This window comes from Diprion similis, chromosome 3 (genome assembly GCF_021155765.1).
Source record: "Diprion similis isolate iyDipSimi1 chromosome 3, iyDipSimi1.1, whole genome shotgun sequence".
Lineage (NCBI taxonomy): Eukaryota > Metazoa > Arthropoda > Insecta > Hymenoptera > Diprionidae > Diprion > Diprion similis.
Window position 1 is genome coordinate 8,284,728 of NC_060107.1, and position 20,955 is coordinate 8,305,682.

The following is a 20,955-nucleotide window of genomic DNA, read 5'->3' on the forward strand; positions in this document are numbered from 1 at the left end:
AAACTAAAATTGGCTGAGTGAATAATATTATGTGGTAATGTTACACCGAAGTCTGTTCTTCCAATGTTTCTTTTCCGGTTTTTTTTTCACTGTTTCTTTCATAATTAAAAATCACACATTGACATTATAGTAGAAAATGAACGGTAAAATGTATCGCAATAATATCGTCAGTAGGTATTTTAAAATGACATGGGAAACATATTTCATTTGAGATTAAAATATTTCTTCAAGGAGTCGGTTTCTTGGATGGTGTTTCAACTTCCAATTTATCAGATTCGTCTGCCTTACGTTTCTTGCGGACAAGATGCGAGATATCACTGGCAGGCTTTGCTTGATTCGTGGAGCTTGAATCGGCGCTACAACTGGCACCGTCGCCACTAGGACCGGCGCCATTGAGACAGTCAGCAGCTACTTTACTCTTTATACCTTCGACCATGGCTTTGCACGCTTCTTCCTTGAAGTCTCTCATATCAGCGATCTTTTCCTGAATTTCAGGTAGCAATTCCTTCAATTCCTTTATTTCACCCTCGACAGTGTAGAACGGATCATCTTTCTTGTGAGAATCCTTACTTTCTTCAAGCTGCTGAATATGCGTTTGCAGGAGCGAAGTAGCTTCGTTGAATTGTTCGATACTGGAGTCAAATTCGTTAGCTAACGAGTAAGCCAATCCAAGCTGGTAATATGTTTCGGCGATGGCTCTTGGATCGCAGGGTTCAATCTTCGCTAAGAGATCTAAGCAGGCTTGTAAGTCGGTCAATGCTCCCTGCTGATTACCACTTTCCATCGCTACTTCTCCAAGTAATCTGTGTGCTTCAGCCAAATGTTTCCAGCCAGGTGGTCCACGTTTTAGTAGAATCAATTTTCCCGACTCCAGCACCTCCCATGCGAGCTGCAGGTTGTTAATATCATCCTCATCCTCTTCTTTTGAAACATCCTCACCTTCCTCATCTTCATTTGCAGATGCCTCACCGTTTTGAGTTACCTTGGGAACTTCTTTGTCACTGGAAGTTGAAGCTGATGGAGCTTCAGAGGATTCCATTTCGTCTTTCGACTCTGTGCTATTGGGTTTTTCATCTGCTACCTTAGCTTTTTCATTACGTTCCACATTTTTTGTAGAATTCTCCGATGTTGAAGGCACTTTATTCTCATCTGTACTAGCAGTTTTATCTTTATTAACAGGGGTACTAGGCTCTCCTTTACTTGGAGAGACAACAGCTTTTGTTTCCGTTTTCGTGTTTACTTCATTGTTGGTCAAGGCCTTCTGTAACAAAATGAAAATCCAATTTAGGATTTTGCAAAGTAATACAAAATTTGTATTTATTGATGTTTCACTGTTGAACCTTGGGTAGATCAACTAAAGAAAACAAATTTTACCTTTTCCGCATCTGTAGCAGCGCCATTAGATTTCTTGGCTTCGTTTTCCTCATCATCCATCTCATTATCGTCTTCCTTTTCCTCGTTTACGTTATTATCATCTTCGTCGAGTTCGTCCTCAGCCTCTACTTCATCAGAACCAGGAACTGCACCACCTAATACCCCAGTTTCTTCTCTGGCTAAAGCCAGAAGAGCTCTTCCGTAGAGGAGGTAGGGCTCCCCGAGTTCGTCGGCAGTGTCTCCATACTTCTGTGCTAGTAGTTCGCATGCCTGGGCAAGGGCTGTAACAGCCATTCCATAATCACGGACAAGAAGGTGCCGTTTACCCTGAGATATAGCTGTTACAGGATCAGTGAAGAGTGCGTTTTCTGCTACGTCAGCCATCTGAAAGTAAAACAAGTGTGAGGAATAGTTTGGAATCGTTGGTGTTTGAAACCTGATTACAAAACTAATTCTAATTGCTATAATTGTGTGCTCCAAATTTCAATTCTTTTTCATTTATTGAACACATCCATGAATTGCGTTTTCGGGCACAATGTAATGATTTAAAGGAAGATTGAGGGGTTGGGATAGAGGGAAGAAACACTTGTCTCAGGATTTAAAAATGATTAGCTAACCGAATTATCTGTAAACGCATGCTGAGAAGTCCATTAGTAGAAAAATAAACTGTTTTCATCACGTTTCCACATTCATAGTGTCAGCTCAGTCGCAAAACGATCTGTAAAAATCAAACTCACGAAAATTCACTATCGCTTTCAGGTATGCAAGAGACGTTAGCATTCCATACTTAGCTAGAAATCAAGATCAATGATGCGAAGAAAATACTCAAGACTGGAGAAATATTTTTCATCAAATACAAATCTTTGTACATATTTTTTCCAATGCATGACAATATCAGAGTCATTATGATCACGTTTATCTCTTTTCTATCAGGTTTGAATTATTTTTTCGACCAGTGATCTACAGAGTATGAAAAATGTTGCTGTAGCTCTAGACGGACTTGAAAGCCAATGGCAGAGCATATTGAAGTACAACAAGTGTTTTGTCTGTCTTGAATTTTGTAAAAGCAAACTCTCATCAACCACATTCCTGAATATCGTGTGACCGAATCAGTGATCAAAGATGATCACTACACCCGACTACTCGTCTAGTCTTATACGTCGGGCTAAACAACAAACACACGTGAGTACAGCACAAACCTCAAAGACGGTGTTACTTGACAATGCTGGACACTCACCAGAATTCCCGTAGAGGAATCAAGCGGAAAATGTCCAAGGGACACTGTCTATCGAGGCAGACCATTAATGGTATGGACCATGGAGGAGCATGAAGGATCACCGAATCGTCTCATGGTCTATGACTTTTCTAATAACATACCAGACAAGGGAACGATTAGACGCGCGGTGTCCGTAGTATCCGGAGGTTTGTATCCCGGGGGCGCGACGCCCGGCGTCTACGTTCGATTTTTCAACCCCCCCACCGACGCTTGCCGACGCGCCGTCGCTACCCTCGACCAAAAGCCTAAGCGAGTCGGTGGGTTGTTCCAAACCGAGGTTCGTAACGACTGGACGAGTTCAGTGGGCGGTTGGGGTCGGGCAGGGATGGAGCCGTCTCGTGTTCCTGGAGGACCTGCGCCCCGTCTGGGTTTCCTTCTGGCCACGCTGGCTCTGACGATGGCAGGTAAAGAACAAAATCTAGGGAACGAGAGTAAGAGGGTGTCGCTTTTTTTCCGATTCAATTTTCAACCTCCCGAAATGTTGCGTGAAAGAAAATCATCGCGAATCGTTCGGAGGCGAGATTTAATGCAGGTGCTTCTTAAGCATGGGGGATGATTTTTCATCTCGAGTAACTCGTGACCCTCTCACACGGGGGTAGCGCCTAACCGCGACAAATTATTCACATCCACTTTGCGGTCGAGAGGTATAGTTCAGAAATTTTTTATGCTTTTTGCCGGTGTTCTTATTTTCAACTGTCAGGAGATGAAAAATACGTTATACCGTGCACTCACTCACTCACTCACTCACTCACTCACTCACTCACTCACTCTATTCCTCGTTCGGTCTAAGAGTTATGAACTTTATGCCAAGACGTCAGGTATATACCACCCATGTTATTCAATCAATCACTCTCACGTTTCGAATAGCAAAGAGCGATCTTTTCGTTCTTGTATGCGTTTAACAACTTGTCGCGATGATAATGCTGTCATCAATTTTCCTCTCGACAAACATATTTCCCCATCGTCGGGTGCAATCGCGTGGACTGATTGTTAAAAGTTTTACCAAGATGCTATATTTTCACCTCGATTAACTGCAGAACTCAACTGCGGCAGATATGACAAATAGAAGACGTCTAGAAATTCCTATTAAGAACATTTACGAGGCTCGTCCATTGCTTTATGATCATAAAAACTGTCAAACTTTCTAGACTGACGACGAAAGACTACCGATATAGACACACCGGGTAAATGACCGTGTGACCGGTCATTCGCTGGGTATCTTTACCGCGATTATTCGTCACGAATTCTTGACCATTACAATTCGATGAAAACCCGCGAATTGATATAGAATTGAATACAGTATTGATGGTATTCAATAACGAATGATATCTGATCATCTAGGAAAAGGCGTCCCAAAATGATTAGACTTGTACCAGAAATACCAGAGTTTCATTAATTTGAATCTTCTAATCGTATTACCTTACTTAAATGTCGTTACATCCGTGTTCACTATTTTAACTGGCGCGAATATCATTACTAGACATTTTCCAAACGATTTTTTCTCTTTCCCAAATTTCTTCGATCCCATTCATTCGTTCTTAATTACGCATTCATTCATCACCCGCATTAGTACGTCGCGGTCTGATTCATTCCAGCGACAATGTAGCTTCTGAATTGCTTTCCAGCAACCGGTATGCTCTGCGGTGCGATAATGTCCGACCACTGGGAGGAGGTTAGCTGGGATAAGGACGTCATCAAGGGACTGACAAACATCACAACCCCCACGTGGTATTTGGACGGTCAAGTAGCGATGTTCGAGCCTCATCCCGGGCACACACATCACCACCTCCACAAGCAGCCTGGCTTCCTGGTTCCAATGCACGGCGGCATTTGGACGCTCTGCGTTTCGTTGACGGGTGAGTCGAATCTCTCTTATTAACCCCTGACAGGGGTCAACATCCAAACCGTATACTTATCGTGGTGATGTTTAAAAAAAAAGTGTAAAAAATGTCCAGGGGAAATCAATTTCAAATATCTCAGCTTTTAATAAGGCTAGCGAGATTCTTTTGGTTTGAAATTAAAAAAATTGGGGGGGGGGGGGGGGGGGGGGAATCGTGCCAGGTCAATGAAAATAATGCAAATTGTTCTCACTTTTATTTTAAACAGCAGTGAAAAATTTGGGATCAATTGTTCGAACCATACGGGAGATGTTTGATTTGCAATATTTTCTTTGTTGTGATTTTACATTGATTATTATGGGAAACTGTTAGACTCAATGTAATATCAGAGAAAATCATGAGCATGAAGTTGGTAACGTTACTGTAACGATGCATGTTTGGGAAAAATTGTTACTTTCGCACCTTTAGGAATGTATGAAATTTGATTAACCATAAACTAAAAAAAACTTATATCGAAAAGCCGATTCTTTGAAAGTTATTCTAAAATCGCGCATTCGTGAGTTTTTCACCTGATATACCGTTACGTCAACGTTAGTAACTTCAGTCTCATAAACATTAAAAGTGAAATAACTCCGGTATGGTTCAGATGATCGCTTTGAAATTTCACACGGGTGTTTGAAATGAAAGTGAGAAGAATTTGTGTGATTTTCAATGATCTGGCAGGATTTCGACCCACACGCCTATGGATACGTAATTAATGAGGAAAGGGTGAAGTGCCGGCGGGGCGGTTTAACTGTCAGCTGCGGTAACCGATATACACTCGCCCTTATACTTTCCTTAATACTACCCGAGGGGAGTTATATCGCGTGGGATTCTGCTTTCTGCCTCTTGGTTTGAACAAACTCGCGGAAAGTAAAGTTGAGCTTAAGTTTCGCTATTTCGCCACGGAGATATCCTACCTTAACTACGTTCCCAACTTATCCGCCATGTCTGTCCATGCAATAGTCACGTTATTACTATATATTGGTAGAGACGTATAAATATATGCATGCACGAGTGTGGGAAAATCGGGAGACGACGTCTAATCCTCTGATCCTCGACGTGGTATTTCGCCATCTTTATGTACGTTGTTTTGTGTATATATATTCATACATGCAACAAATACATGTACACGAGAATCTCATAAACCGCCTGCCAATTCAAATCCACGTCGACGCGACGATGCAAGGAGAGAAGAAAGTTGTCGGAAATTCAAATGCGGCAGGGGAAAAGCTCGAGAATCACAATATATGTATATATATAAAAACCTTTTCCTTACTTATTCTTCGGGCGAAGCTGCGATCGCATGTACACTGGATATTTTCATTTATTCATATTTTTCTCCGGATATTCTTTATTTTCAGTCTTTTTTTCGCCAGCAATTTTTCATACGCACCTCGTAATGGAAAATATCGTGAAAAATCACGAATCTCGAGGATTTTGAACCGTGCGGATGTAGATACCTCTATGTATATATATATATATATATATATACATGATGAATAAATATGCGGCATCAGGGTAAAACGGGATAGTGAAAAAAACCGAGTATAAAATGTACAACCCGTCCATCGGCCTGCAGACGATTTCATATTTCTCTGATGAATCTGCCTCAAGCGCAGAGTTTATTCCTCTAGGTATAATAAATACGTTTGCAGTTTTCGTGAACAAATAGAACCGATCATCCCTCTCGTTTTTTCGTTTATCGCTTTGCAGTACGAAGAACTTCGCTCACGTGTATTCTGTGGTTTTTGGAGTCGTTGATTACGAATCTGAAATTAAATTTTAAAAATTCAAGGCGGCGGATCCAACACGGCTGACGAATATTTAAAATTTTATCAAATCCGGTCAGAAAATTTTGTTCAGTAGTTTTGGGTGTCGCTGATTGGATTTGACATACTGAATTTTCGAAATATAATTTCAGATTCGCAATCAACGGTCCCAAAAACTTCGGGGCAGAATTTTTTCTCCCAATTCGATCGATTTTGAAATTTTTGTTCGCCATATCGAATCGACCATCTTGAATTTTTAAAATCCGAGTTCAGAATCGCCATCAACGAACCTAAAAACTTATATAATTTATGTAAACCATGTAGGTATACGTGTAGAAGGGTAAGCTTTCTCGGAAATGAATTATTCCTTTAATTTTCACGATTTTTTTTTCAATCAATTTGTTTCTAACAATAATAATTTACATTATATCGTAATAATTACTCTCGAGTATTGAAAATCGAAAAAAGAAATAGCAAAAAAAAAAAAAAAAACCGCAATGACTCAAATTGATAATGTAACAGCAGGATCCCAATTGTTAAATGTAAATTGCGTTTATTTTTTGTGTATACTAAAGGACACAGCTGTAGTTACATTAATATTGATATGACAGTATAATTACTGCGTAATGAAATTCGGGCGACGAAAATTTATTTCCCTCATTAAACATACATGCACACATATGCAAATATAATATCCTATATTAGTTATAGAAATTTCCCCCCCCCCCCCCCTCGACCCTGATTTTAAAATAAGATCTAGAATACGAGCTGAATGAGATCGGCGTATCTGTGATAAACACACAAACTTTAGACCGATAAGACGTAATACATATGCCTGCGTAATAAGAGACACGCAATTCAAGGGGATCGCAATCGCGTGATAACAGTTGGTTTGTTTGCTTGTTTTTTGTCCGAGTGAAAAACAGAATAGAAGTAATGGGGTGAACAGAGCGATGTGGGAAACAATCGTTTCGTTATTGGCTGTCTATTTTCAGCGATCCAGGTGAGCATGCAGCACGAGGTCGGCACCTTAGGCACCGGGGTTGCAATGTAAACCTTGACACTGACCGATTTATCGATCCCAACCTCTCGATTAAGATCTAAATTACTCTAGACCGAAGGGATTGAAGGGTTTGGCCTTAGAAAATTCATACCGTATTTATACCTGCACGACCTACATGCATCTTCTTATTATTACCTGCACGTCATACCGCACTATTATAAGCTCAAGTGCATCGTGATATTCTTCCTCCTCGGCTAGACGATACATATAAATATAACAATAACAATAACCGTAATAAAAATTAGAAAAGGATGAGAAGAATTGAGCCTAAAAAGTACGTATTAAAAGATGAGAATGTATAATCAGAAAATTTGATTATTCGGAAGTAGAATTTTTTGGGTTGAAAGAAGTTTCGATGTAGTGAAATAAAATTTCCTCAATTTAGATGGAGGAAATTATCCAACAGATTCGTACTCGATAAAAAGTTTCCTTTTTTTGTTTCAACGCAGACACGAGGTATAAAATATAATTATTATGTAAACGACGAGAAGGAAAAAGACCGTTGAAAAGTGAAAATTTAAATGGAAATTCTTACCGGTATTGGAACTCGATATCCTTGATAGAGATTTTTTATTCTTCAAGTCTTCGACACAACAACATTTAAACTAAAAGCTTTTTAAGGGGAAAAATTCTGGGCACCTCATTGTTGTTAATAAAAATTTGCTATACTTAAAGCTTCGACAAAATAAACGAAAATCAAATAAATCGTGTGAGGTTGGTATAAAGAAATCTTGAAATTTCGTAAGCAAAAGAGGAAAAACCCTGCGGCCGAATTCTCGCGTTTGTGTTACGAATTCAAAACGATGTGTGCATTTGTATGGTAGATAATATACTAAAGTCTGCCGTTTGTATTAATGATTTATACCTCTGCTGCTTCGTGATAATGTCTCTACGTTCGTTCGTTCATTCGTTCACTGCGTACAAACTTTTCCCCCAGTTTTCACCCTCAACATTTAACGTATACGATAACGTACGTGTTTTAACCTACCCTGCTAAAATCTACCAAATATTACTGGAATTTCACTAGCTTTCAAATGCAAAGTTAAATATAGCTTACCTACTAAAAGTGTATATAATAATAATAATAATAATACTAACAGGTATAGTATATCTACATATGTACAATCCATGAATACGTTCGCAACTTGTTTGTCAGAATAATTCATTTCGTCATAATCGTTTGATCCGTCGAGCGAAAATACACTTTTCCTTTATAATATCGCTCAAGTAATTAATTATCTTTTAAATATTGACAGAAATACATTCAATAATAATCTACATCCCATCCGCTCATTTTTCCTCTCTACTACTAAAAATTTTCTGGATGCAATTTTCTTTCACTATATATATGAATTTTCTCTCACCAGTGTTTCATAGTTTAGCAATATAATTCGCATACAATTATAATTATATATAGTTCGCATAACGTGATTTATAAAATTTTTCCAAGCGGCGAATAATTTATTTATACAACAGAATTATAATCGTTGAATATAATTAACGGTCGTAAAGTGAAAATGATTATCGTGTATATACGAAATTAATTCAACGTTCCATAACATGCAGCAGCATCAAGTTCACTAGCAAACGATCGATTAATTGCATTTATTACAACAACGGTGCAGGGTATTAAAAAAAAAAAAAAAAAAATGAAGTTAACCTGAACTAAGGGAAAAATCTTCTCATGAAATATAAGCTAAAACGTAGCGAATTAGGTGAATAAAGAATGAAAAAATAAACGACAAGTGTACACAGAGTTTAAAAAAAAAAAAAAAAAAAAAAAAGGAAGATAAGGAAAAGAAAAAAATGTTTTATCGCGGAAAAAAAGGTGACAAAGAAAACTCCCGCTGATATACAATTCGCACACACCGGCTTATGGGAAGAAAAATCGAAGCGTATCGTTGCCGTATATAATGCATATATGTATAGGTATGTAGGTATATCCTGGGAGGATTAAAGGGGGGAGAGAGCGGGAGCTAGAACGACTTTTATACAGTCCTAAACCTTATGGCTGCTCGGCACGCCAAGCACCGACAATCTCCACCGTGTTGAGATGGATAAGATGGATATAGATGGTTGGCAATGGCTATCCACGACATGGGCAAGCTTCGTCGCTATCGGAAAAAGCACAGTTGGATAGAAATCGGACACCGTGTTTACTAATTACCGCGACAAATTTGTTAGCACCGTTTAAATCGTTGGCTCTGCATGCAACATTGTCAAATCACATTTCTTAACGACTCTATTTTATAAAAGTCTTAATATGCGCGTGCAGACTTTTTGCCATCCATTTTTCTTTTTTCTTTTTTGCTATTTCCGATAGTGTAGTGCTAATAGGTTCTCGATATTCGGGGGTAATTATTGCGATGTTGTGTAAATTACTATTGTTGGAAACAATTTGATTGAAAATAATCGTGAAAATTTAAGGAATAATTAATTTTCGAGAAAGTTTATACCACTCTGTTTAGAAACAGCAGGAAATTTTCAGGAATTCCATCGAATCATATACATGCGATTAAAGTTTACAATTGTTCAAAATAAGTACAAACAGTAAAGTTTTACTTTACTCTCAACAAAGTTCGACATATTTTATGCGATAAATGGAAACAAAAAAAAATCAAATAAAAAAAAATAAAACGCTTTTATACAGCTAAAGATGATCGCTGTAATCAGAATTACTATTAACTTTTCATCCAAGAGTAAATGTTTGTTCAAGTTACCCATCGATTGGTCGATCATTATTCTGATTGGTGATGAAAATAAACGCGGTGTTGATCATTGTAATAATTGTACGTTGGTTTTCTTTTTTCTTTCCATCGTTTTATGTACTTTCTTCTTTTATCGCTTTTGTTTCTTGGTCGAGAAGCGAGGTATTTAATTATATAATCACGTGCGAATTGGAAACGCCTGGACTGGGAGCAGGATCAGGAAAAAGGGGGATAATTGTAGTTACTGAGAGGGAAAAACGAGATGGAGTTAAATTTTTTCCGTATCTTTATTTTCCGGCTAATTATTATTATTATTATTACGTATATCTGCTCATCGTTTAAATTTTTGTAGAACCACCGCCCTGTTTTTTTAAATTACATCATTATTTAATAAATTACGTTCAATTAACTGCACAAACAGCTATAAAATTAGATTAATAATGATATAATGTTTAATTCATATTTCGGATCCTTTACTCTTTTGTTGGGATTTGATAACCGTTGTCGAGTTAATCCATTTCCAAAACACGTCGTATATATTTTTTTATATACTGTAAAACGCCGTAAAATATTTATATATATTTTATTTTATTTTTGTAATATACGTCATTCGAATTGAGAAAGAAAAAAAAAAAAATACAAAGTTTGGTATATTTAGACTAGAAGTGTAAGAAATTATTGTGATGATCGATTTCTTGTCAGTACAAACGAAATGTACAGAAATAGATCTATAAATGTCACCCCTGAACTCGGTGAAACTTTTTTTTTTTTCTATGACAGGTTAGTCGATGAAGTAGATACCCAAATTCTCGCTATCAGTCATCTCTAATTCCAGCCCTTATTACGTCGTTAGTGTCATTCTATTTATCACAACTATATAATCTGTATATATTTTTTTATTGTTATATTCAATACTAAGAAGTCATGGTGAATTGTCAATTTCATAAAAGAGTTTCGATGATGTTTCATGATTTTTAATATTCCTTAATATTATTACTAAAATTTATTTTACCACCGCCATAACCTAAAAGTTTATACAAATTATAAAAAAAATTATTCAACCCTTTATGTCGTTAAAAAAAAAAAAAAAAAAAAAAAAAAAGTTAAACAATTATAGTAGATTATATATACAGAGTTATTTTTTCTTTCTTTCTTTTTTTTTGCCGTCAGCCCGGAATAACACACCGCGACTAAGTAATATCATAATTATAGTATAAAAGGGGGAGCTCGACACGGTCGTTTTTCTGAGAGCTTTTTCGCATATCGCTCTTTACACACCATATAAATATACATAGGTATACACGTAGAGGGAAAGAAGTTCGGTACCAATACGCATCCATGTATGGCCCATATCGTTTCATTTACGATTCTATCACACTGTGTATCATTTATTACCCAGATTGGAATATTGGAAGTGTAGATTCAATTCTCGCGAGTAAAGCAATCGGGCGAAAATTCAGATTCTCGGTTTTTATAATACGATAAATAATTCGAAGTCTAAACGGTGATGTATACGCCTGTGTCCATTCAACGTTTTTTTTTTCCCTTCGATTTTTGCGCGTAGAAATATCGCGTTTTGCAGTATCAACGCTGAAGGAAACTACAATCTTTTTTTCTGTGTAAAATCGTTCATTTTCACGCTTTTAAAGTGTCGAAACTTTACCGCGTTAGTCTCTCTTCTTATTCTTTATCTTGGGGCTTAAATTTTAACGCTGAAGCTCGATACGAAATCTTGGAAAAAGTTTCGTAACTCGTAAAAAATTACAAATAAAAATAAAGTGTCGAGTGTCTTTTACTCGCTAAATAAGTTTGACGTCGTGAATTCAAAGCGATAGTATTATAGGTAGATTTAAAAAATGTGTCAATCAACAATTTGGAAAATTGGCATAATTATTTACTTAATACTTGTAGAGATTTATTCCCTCATTTTTTTTTTTCAAATATACTTGCTCAACGACGGATCGTTAACAGAGGTATTGAATTAGACCTTTGCGTATATACACACACACATATATATATATACATATGTGTACACATATGTGTGTGTGTGTGTGTGTATCAACATTGTACACGTATAATAATACTGCAACGCGATATCGTGTGCGGTTGACCTAAAAGCATGAGAATATATGTGACGGGAAATTCATGAATCGTACTTAACACCGTAATCGGCTCACGCGGTGTTAGCAGCAGCGATTCCTCCTTACTTGCGAAGTTTCGGAGAAGGAAGAGAATTTCATGAATTATATTGTAGATCCAGTAATTTTATATATAAAGCCACGTGTATATTGAAGCAAAACCATCGAAATAATACGAATCGAATCATAAATTGGGTTAATTTATTCTGAATATTGTTTTTTCCTTTCAATTTGTATTTCAAAAATTCAGATATATATATATATATATATATATATATATATATTTGTATTTAGATATTAAGATGTAATGTTGATCGTTGAATTGAACGATTTGCAGAGGAAGAAATTCGACTTCTTGGACGAGTTGGATTCCCTCAGGAGAAATGCATCAATTATCTGACCCCCGACGAAGCTCACGAAGAGATTCGAGCCACTTGGCAGAATCGTAAGTATAAAACAAGTTTTTTTCAGTCTCAATAAATATTAGTAGATAAAACAACAAAAAAAAAACTCATTCGTTTTCCATTAATTTTTGCACGACAATCTTTTTCTTTTTTTTTTTTTTTACCGTATCGAAATATTCTATGTATATACCTACCGGAAGATAAATTTTTCAGTATGATAAAATATTCGTGCAACAATATTATAATAAATCTTTTGTTACATTACACGACGCGAGCTTTTCACCATTATTTGGTCGAATCGCTGATCTAAGTTCTGATTATATGATACATATTCGATTAATCGGATTTAATTTCGCGCTAATCCCATTATTTAATCCAAGCGTGATAACAGAAGCATCAGCAGCAGCGAACTGAATAATACAATCATTCATTCATTCATTCGTTCATTCAATCATCCATCCATTCATTCGGTCTGGTACGGAAAATCCCTGGCCAAATACCTGCATCTATGTACAGGCGGAAGAAAGAGAAAGAGAAAGAGAAAGAGAGAGAGAGGAGATGAGAGAGGTCTCTGGGGATTTGTTCAGTTTGATTAAATTGAATGTAAATTTTAATTGAAATTTCCCCTTCATCTACATCCAGAAGTACCCGTGACTGCAAAATTTGCATAATAAAATCCACCATATCGCGAGGGTGCAGAAGCAGCTGCAGAGCAAATTCAATAGCATGCGAATGGTAAAATCACGACGGTATGTAGAAGATGTGGTCGGAATGCCTAATCGTGCGGTCCAAAATTTGTAAAATCGCGCAGAGAGAAGGAGAGAGAGGATATTATTTATGGATAAGTGTAAGTTTGATATTACTTATGTAGGTACCTACATTGATACAAGTATGGAGTGCTAACTTCGCGCAAAAGCATTATCGTGATGTTTCAGAACATTACACTGTATTTTTAATCGTACTGCGAGAGGATTTATTCCCTAGAACATGTCTGATCATAAATTATGGATGTGTATATATGTATATTTGTATCACGTGAGAGGAGAAATTAAAACGAAACGGCATCGCCGAGAATAATTTCAGCGCTTTTAATTAAATCTTGATGATGATTCGAGTCGTGAATTTATTTCCATCCTTTAATCAGCACCGTGTCGCATCTCAAACTTGGCAGAGCAGCAGCAGCAGCAGCAATTTCTTGTAATGAACAAAAGTTGATTAAAATAAACCCTCCGATGTCGGAAACGAGAGAGAAAAAATAAAGTAAATAGAAAAACGCAAAACAATAATTAACACGTCAATTAAATCAAATTAGCAAAAGCACCGACTCGACGTGTATAGAGAGAGAGAGAGAGAGAATTTATACTAATACGGGCGGTTCTGTTTCTTCCACAATTTCTTCTTTTCATTCAACGCAAAGTGAAAAATTATATGCAATTGTAAATAAAAGAAATGAAAAGAAGAACCGTACTAAATGAAGAAACGTTTTTAATCTTGGATTTCTTATTCTGTCTTAACTTTATCCAATTTTCTTACAGGAATGCAAAATTTGAGTATATCCTGCTCGCTGGTTTGCCTGATAATTCTCAGCTGTGCTGCGCCAGTTGGTTTCTTCGGACTTTGCAGACACCAAATATCAGCGGTCCTTGTCGCTGGGGTCATGTATCTTTTAGCAGGTAAGATTTTCAAGATTAAGAAAACAGACATCGACAGTTTTTTCATCTTTTAAATCCGGGACTCGTCAGGAAGATTCTAACAGCGGGTGAGATATAACAACGTCGTTACAAGATATAGCGAGTCCTGGATTTTCACTCCACCTACAGAATTTCACGTAATACGAAAGCGCGAGATAATCCGGCAACGAGGTTGCGTTGGGTTTGGAGGTCAGGTCGGGATATTGGCGGTGGGTGAAAACGTCCGAGGTTGAACAGAAAGCGAGGTGAAATCGCTGCGGAAGGGATTCGCCGAGAGTAAAAGTTGCCTTTCAACGAAATTGAAAGTGTTCCTGAGCCGGCGGCCGGCCATCTGATCCTTCGAAAGCAGTCGAGCGCTGCTAAGGTTGGTAACGTCAGGCACTAACGAAAGTCATCGACGGCCATGAACTTTACGCAACGCAAGGAGAGCTGTCGTCGATGCCATCGTCAAGTTCATTGCCGAAATGAAAAGCGCGCGAAACGCGGTCAAGGACACACACACACACACACACACACGCTGGAAGTCAAGGAACATGAAACCAGAAGATCGGATAAGCGACCGGGAATTGGAAATCGATTTCGACTACTCGACGGTGATTGAGTGTTTGTCGCATCGCGAGTTTCATTTCATTTGTGAGAAGGACTGAGTGATAATATTAGTTCCCCTTGTAAAAATCAAACAAAAATCTAATAATTGAATCTAGAAGATGGATGCATGGCTGTCAAAATTTTACGAAGTTGAAAATAGTAACGTTATCGTAACGAAACATTGGAGAAAAGGACTATTTTCTTATTTTTGTAATTATTTTGAAGGAACTAAGATCGTAAAATATGAGTATCTTTTGTTTTATTACAATTTACTAAATTTTAAAACAGTTCCAAAATTGTGAAATAACGGTTTTTCCTCAGCATAATAAAATTTTTTCATCTCCGTTGATTAGTAAAATCATTTTAATTAATGAACAGTAAACAAATGCCTTAATAAAAAATACTCCACCGTTATGAAAAATGAATTGAAAACTGGTCAAATGATATGATTTTTCATTCCAGAAATAATTCGATAATGGGATCTCTTCAAAGTCATCAATAGCTGTGCTATTATAGCTGAAATTGATGATTCTTTCACTGTTTTCTGTGTTAAAGGAATATTGTTTCAACTAAATTCAACTGAATGAATTCAAGTTCAGTTTCAAACCTTCGTTGCATCATATTTCTATCCTCACAGCTCTTTGGCTACCTACGTTTGATTCATTCTTAAACCGTGATGAAAAATGTTACCCTCAACAATCACTGTTTCAGCAACATTCGCGCTGTTCACACTGACGATAATTCACTTCAAGAGAGCCCAGGACCGTGGAGCCCGAGTCCTGGATGGGCCGGAGGACGGAGTGGTCGGAGGGCCGGTGCCGAAGGATGTGTTAAAGGCGCGAAGGTTCACAACATCCTGGAGTCTCGACTTCGGCTGGGGCGGAGTGACGCTTTGCGCCCTGGCCTCTGTGGCCTGGATACTGCTGAGTAAAATAATGCGTTTCAGTCCGATAGCGGCTCTGATCGCGTAGCAGTGGGAGGCCTTTGAGGTTTGAGACAGATCGAGCAACGGTATAGATGCAGGTGCAGCAGGTGTGGCTGCTGGATGTGCGAGAGGATATTGCAGGAGGATCAGTTGTCCGATAAGAAGACCGAAAGTCGGTCAGTCAATTGAAATGCTGTGATGACAATGATGAACGATTGATGATGATTTAATTACCGATCCGCCAACTTGAACAGTTTAACAATCTTTCTCTACGTATATTAGCGTCGTACGATTAGTCCTTTAATCGTTTTTCCGATAGTAATTTTTCAGGAGAATCGGTTCATGACTCGCAACTGAGGTAACTTCGATTAATCGACTAATCGCACATCACTACTCTACATACATACATATGTACCAGTGACGCAGATTCTTAATTGCCAAACGATACAAATAGTTATATTTTTACGATGTTACGAAGGTATGATAACACGTATTACACAGATTACAAACGCACATTGTACACACAAACATACAGGCATGAGATATCGATGGGGCAACGGGGTGCAAGGATTGAATTTACAGAGGAATGGATCAGGTGTGAGATAAAATGATTGGTTTTAATACCTCAAAGGTCGAATATAAACTAACAGTAAAATTAAATCGCAAGTTCTTTGATATAGGACAATACGCAATCATCGTTCATGCTCAGCTAATGGTAACATATTCGTGCTTAGTAAATGCTATAGCATTTTTTTCACCTTTGTTTATTGAATAACAAAGAACCGATTGAAGGAAAAATTCCTGGATTTCGATGACGGAAATGATCAAACACACGCAAGAATTACATGTGTAAATATAAATATACGGTTGCACGGCGGGGTAACAAAAAAAAAAAAGGCAAAAATAAGGTAATAGACCAGCGCACGGATGGTAAAAGGTAGCAGAAGCTGGGTCTGTGTGATATAAATAAAATAAGGGGGTATAACAATAATGATGATACTTTGGGGGAACAGACCTTCGCAACAGTGAAAGAGGGATGAGAGAAAGACGAGAAAAATTAGTTTTCATTATACTGACGGGGCGGGACTGAAACTTTCCTCTTAAGTATACAGTTAAACTCTTGGTCAATTAAACTTTTCCATTTATTTCGCTGAAATGTGTTTTCGTAACGGACGATCTCGTGATAAAACTTCGTAATGAATTATATTACGAGCTTGTATACATTATACATTGTGGGATTATTCCGTTAATGTCTGTATTTCTGTAAGCTTCTATTAAGTATACACCGCATAAACCGTGTACCGTGCTATATGCTGGTGTGTGAGCAAATGAAGAGATCTATTGACCTCTTTTGACGGTACCCTCAGGTATAACTGAGGTAAGCAGGGCGCGAACAAAGCATGCTGCCGTTTATGGTGGTGACAAAAACAGAAAGTAGAAGTAAAAAATCGAGACTGAAGTTAGAAAGGTTATTGTAGTGATTTACTTTTCGGAAAAATCGTTATTTCACAATTGCAGGGATATCGGAAATGCAGCAAATCATGATAAGGCAAAACTTATTAATTTTTTTTAAGACTTAACTACTACTTCGAAGCAAATATAAACTTGCAAAATAGTAATTTTTCACCTCAATGTTTCGTTGCGTTAACGTTACTAACTTCAGCCTCATAACAAACAGTGAAGAAAAATTTGACAGCAAATTTCGAAGTGCGGGAGACTAGTTTTATACCTGTAAAGGCAAAATTTCGTTCCTACAGTAAGACATAAACGCTCTTTTATAACTTTACTTCTCCTCTCATCGAACCACTGCGAATGTTTATATTTACACAATGTCTAGAAAATGAAAAACGATATAGACGTCACACATAATTTTACATACGTATGCACACCCATAAATTGTAATTGAAAAATTAGTAACGATATCGTGTAACATAATCATCGCGTGTAGTTCAAATATTCGCGCTAAAAAAAAAATAACGGAAAGAAAAAGAAATCACCAAGGGATCATTGAAATGCTAAGTCAATTTAAAGTATACATATTATACGCAAATCTACGTATTTAGTCATTTTATAAGCTTGTAACAATCTGCGTATTTAAAAGATTTTTAAACACTCTTCTAGGTATAAAAAATTAGCAAAGATAAAAATAATGTTCATCAATCCCGTCCTTTTACGGTTGTTTTGTCAAAGTGAAAATTTAAAGAAGGTTCAAATCTTTACAGTTTGCATTGTCGATGGTCGGAAAAAACTATATCCATCGACTGTAATTAAATCGTATAAAATTATGAACCATGTGTTGTTAGCGATCGAAAACCGGAAGTGGAAGGCATGAATGGGCATACGTATAAATATTAGAGCCGGACCAAGTGTAAGAGCTGAAAAACATAACAGCCAGTCGTCATTCGAAGTTGATAAAGAAAAATAATAAACTTTTCCGTGAAATAAATTATCAACGTATAATAATAAACGATCCAGTATTACCGTAAGTTTTTAGCTCAGTTTCCGCGAGTACGACAAGAGCGTGTTAACGTTGGCAAGCTTGTTCAACATTCCGTTGGATCTTGCCCTCGATTGGCCACGAAGAGGAGAGATATATAGATATACTAGCTTTGCAAATCGAGTAAACAAAAATTCGTCGTCATAATTATAACGTCCACACGTCCATGAAATATCGAGTGACCGCTAGCAGATAAATCAAGAAACAATTCGTCCACTAATGTATAAGATGGAAAAAATTGTATACCAATAACACGAGAGAGATGAAAAATTAATGAAACAAAACTCAATCTTGTTTTAACGGTTAATTAAGCCGTGTCGTGAAAACGCGCGTGCTGTCTCTCTGTCTCGCCGGACAGTAAAAGTAAGACGTTTTTCAACGGCGGTTACGATCTTTCAGTGGAATGTTTTTCACCCTCGTTAATTAATAGATTAATCGATCTACCATGAAATATCATTGTTATTGTAAAATGCCTTTGCGCCCTAGCATGAGGGATTGCAGTTAATCGACCCTCGTGCGTTTATCTGCGATAAAATAATCTACGAAATAAAAATCTCTTTCAAACTCTTACCGTAATGAATATTTTCCGAAAAATGTGCGCCCCGCAGTCCCGTATTCCCTCCAAAAAAAGATACGGTTATCCGGCGTCTTTTGCGGCCCTTATTTCACCGATACACCGATTTAATATACGGGGTTTTTTAGCTGTGGACGGGATTCAACGTCGACTGGCTACTCGGGACACAAATGCAAAGAAAACGGTCTTGGATCGTGGTGAGATATCGGTTAAAAACAGGGAAAACAACCGTTAGCGAGACTCTTCTGCCGGCAGACGTCTTCTAGAACGAGACAACGAGTCGGTCACGAGAGACGGTTGCGATGTAGCGAAATGCACGAATGCGCAGGCGCGACAATTCTCGCGCCATCTTGGGTGTTTATGCAGCCGTAATTTCGCGCGCATGTCGAATTTTACATTTTATTTCTTGTGAATTACTTGCGAAAAAACATTCAAATCATCCTTTTATTTTATTAAAACTGAAAAAGAGATTTCTTTGAAGCTCATTTGGGCTGCTTTGTAGGGTGGATCAAGTTCATGCAGCCGCAGCGCCCGCCCGGAGAATCCATTGGTGGTTTCTCCTGTATCCTAAAACGTCATTGGCTGAGAAGAGTTGCGTTTATTTGCCCGAGGTAGGTGGCGCTGAATTCGCTCGATGCCTTCTACCTTGGTCAACGAATTCAGACGTTACGCAGCTCTCGTATGATTCGGTCCGTGGTCTAGTACAGATCTTCTTTTGCGGTTGCCGTATCGGCACAGTTCACTCGCCCCCCTCTTCGCCGCCGTCACGCTGCCATCAAATCAGTGACGTTGACGGAAGAATATTCAACCAACGTCGGCAAGAACCGCTGAGACTTTTTCCAGTAATGCAAATAATCAAACGAGAAGCAGCCAGCAACACGGATGTTGGATTCTCACGCAATTGTTAGATCGCAGTTGGCGATCGGAAAGCGTTCTTGGCTACTTTACACGTTCCAAATAAGGAACCCATCTACACTTGAATCGTTGAGACGAATCAAATACCAAAAGAATTACCCATCTGACGTGTATTCGTCAACGTGCGACAGGATTGGGTTAGGTCAGGTTATGTTGACCGACTTCACGGCGGTAGTCTTAAAATATCGCGATAGATGACGCTAGATGAAAAAAGTGCGAGAGATTCGATCGGTAACAACGGACAGTTGGCGTCCGACTGTGCGGGTCAGTGGGTAAAATTAAGCGAAGGTGAATGTAAACGGAAAAAATTGAATGTGTGAAGTTGAAATTAGTGAAATTGTGGCACGTTTTTAATGATTTCTATCCGCCTTTTATGGACGGAATTTTCGTACCTTATTTAGTGAAAATATTGTGTGTGAGAACGAGAGGATGATCATCGCTCACCGATAAGTCGGAGGTCGAAAGAAGCGGCAACGCTCTGAACATCGGAAGAAGTAATCATTCCTCGCATCGTTAAAGCGGTAAGTAGAATTACCTTGCCTTGTTTACTGAAAAAATAATCAGGATCGTTGAAACGGATCCCTTGATATTGGATTATTCTGGAATGTTTGTTTGTACCGTTTCGAGATGATTTTATCAAGGTTTCGGATTGAAAGAAAAAACAATAGCATGAAGTAAGAAGCTGCTGGAGATGTTGCTTTCACGCGTGTTTAAACGGAATCTGAAAAAGTTTCGAACTTGTCTCTTAGCTTTTGTTTACTCAGGCACGTTATCGCATTTATCTAAGGACAGAATCCGCCGAACAGAATGACTAACATTGCCGCGCGGTGGAAAGTTGCATTTTTATCTAAAATCGTGAATAGAACGATGATCTGTTAAATCGCAAAGCAGTTTATGTCTTTATAAGAAAAAAAGAAAACGTAAGCTACGACAGAAACTGAACAATGAAACCGTCGTTCCGAATGATTGATTTCCAGCATCGATTCATTGAAAAGGAATTCAGCGGGGGCAGAATTTGACAGTATCGGAAAGTCGAGAGAATTTATTTTTGGACAATCGACAGACAGTTTACAGTTTCGTACAGTTTAACAGCGACGTGTATTTATTAATGAGATAAAATAACAGACGCCTCACTGCAGTATCGGTTAACATA

At 37.8% G+C, this 20,955-nt stretch overlaps 2 protein-coding genes and 1 long non-coding RNA gene across 4 annotated transcripts in view; 2 read left to right on the plus strand and 1 right to left on the minus strand.

Moving 5' to 3' along the window:
• Positions 1-70: 70 nt before the first annotated feature.
• Positions 71-19,171, minus strand: LOC124416785 (nuclear autoantigenic sperm protein). 2 transcript variants are annotated; one of them, XM_046898118.1, is made up of 3 exons: positions 18,885-19,171; positions 1,375-1,758; positions 71-1,261 (listed from the first exon to the last, which is right to left on the minus strand). In XM_046898118.1, the coding sequence occupies exons 2-3, from the start codon at positions 1,756-1,758 to the stop codon at positions 227-229; spliced, it is 1,419 nt and encodes a 472-aa protein (XP_046754074.1). In that variant the 5' UTR covers positions 18,885-19,171; the 3' UTR covers positions 71-226. The 2 variants fall into 2 exon arrangements, with proteins under 2 accessions (XP_046754074.1, XP_046754073.1); XM_046898117.1 differs by lacking the exon at positions 18,885-19,171 and adding an exon at positions 2,612-2,748 and having other exon boundaries at positions 71-1,259; positions 1,373-1,758.
• On the plus strand, positions 2,679-17,066 carry LOC124416789. Its single transcript, XM_046898122.1, has 5 exons — positions 2,679-3,054; positions 4,276-4,506; positions 12,546-12,653; positions 14,148-14,285; positions 15,603-17,066. The coding sequence occupies exons 1-5, from the start codon at positions 2,679-2,681 to the stop codon at positions 15,860-15,862; spliced, it is 1,113 nt and encodes a 370-aa protein (XP_046754078.1). The 3' UTR covers positions 15,863-17,066.
• A 1,005-nt stretch (positions 19,172-20,176) lies between the features above and the next one.
• LOC124416792 overlaps positions 20,177-20,955 on the plus strand; it is a 63,985-nt gene continuing 63,206 nt past the window's right edge. The window contains exon 1 of the long non-coding RNA XR_006930810.1: positions 20,177-20,323. This is a non-coding gene — a long non-coding RNA (uncharacterized LOC124416792). The remainder of the gene's footprint in view (positions 20,324-20,955) is intronic.

What these genes read in the sequence shown, in the direction of transcription:
- LOC124416785 (XM_046898118.1), bottom strand. Translation starts at nt 1,758, where the DNA reads ATGGCTGACGTAGCAGAAAACGCACTCTTCACTGATCCTGTAACAGCT. An exon ending in CTGCTACAGATGCGGAAAAG is followed by an intron (nt 1,262 to 1,374) that starts GTAAAATTTGTT and finishes ATTTTGTTACAG; the next exon opens with AAGGCCTTGACCAACAATGA.
- LOC124416789 (XM_046898122.1), top strand. Translation starts at nt 2,679, where the DNA reads ATGGTATGGACCATGGAGGAGCATGAAGGATCACCGAATCGTCTCATG. An exon ending in TCGAGCCACTTGGCAGAATC is followed by an intron (nt 12,654 to 14,147) that starts GTAAGTATAAAA and finishes ATTTTCTTACAG; the next exon opens with GAATGCAAAATTTGAGTATA. An exon ending in GGTCATGTATCTTTTAGCAG is followed by an intron (nt 14,286 to 15,602) that starts GTAAGATTTTCA and finishes TCACTGTTTCAG; the next exon opens with CAACATTCGCGCTGTTCACA.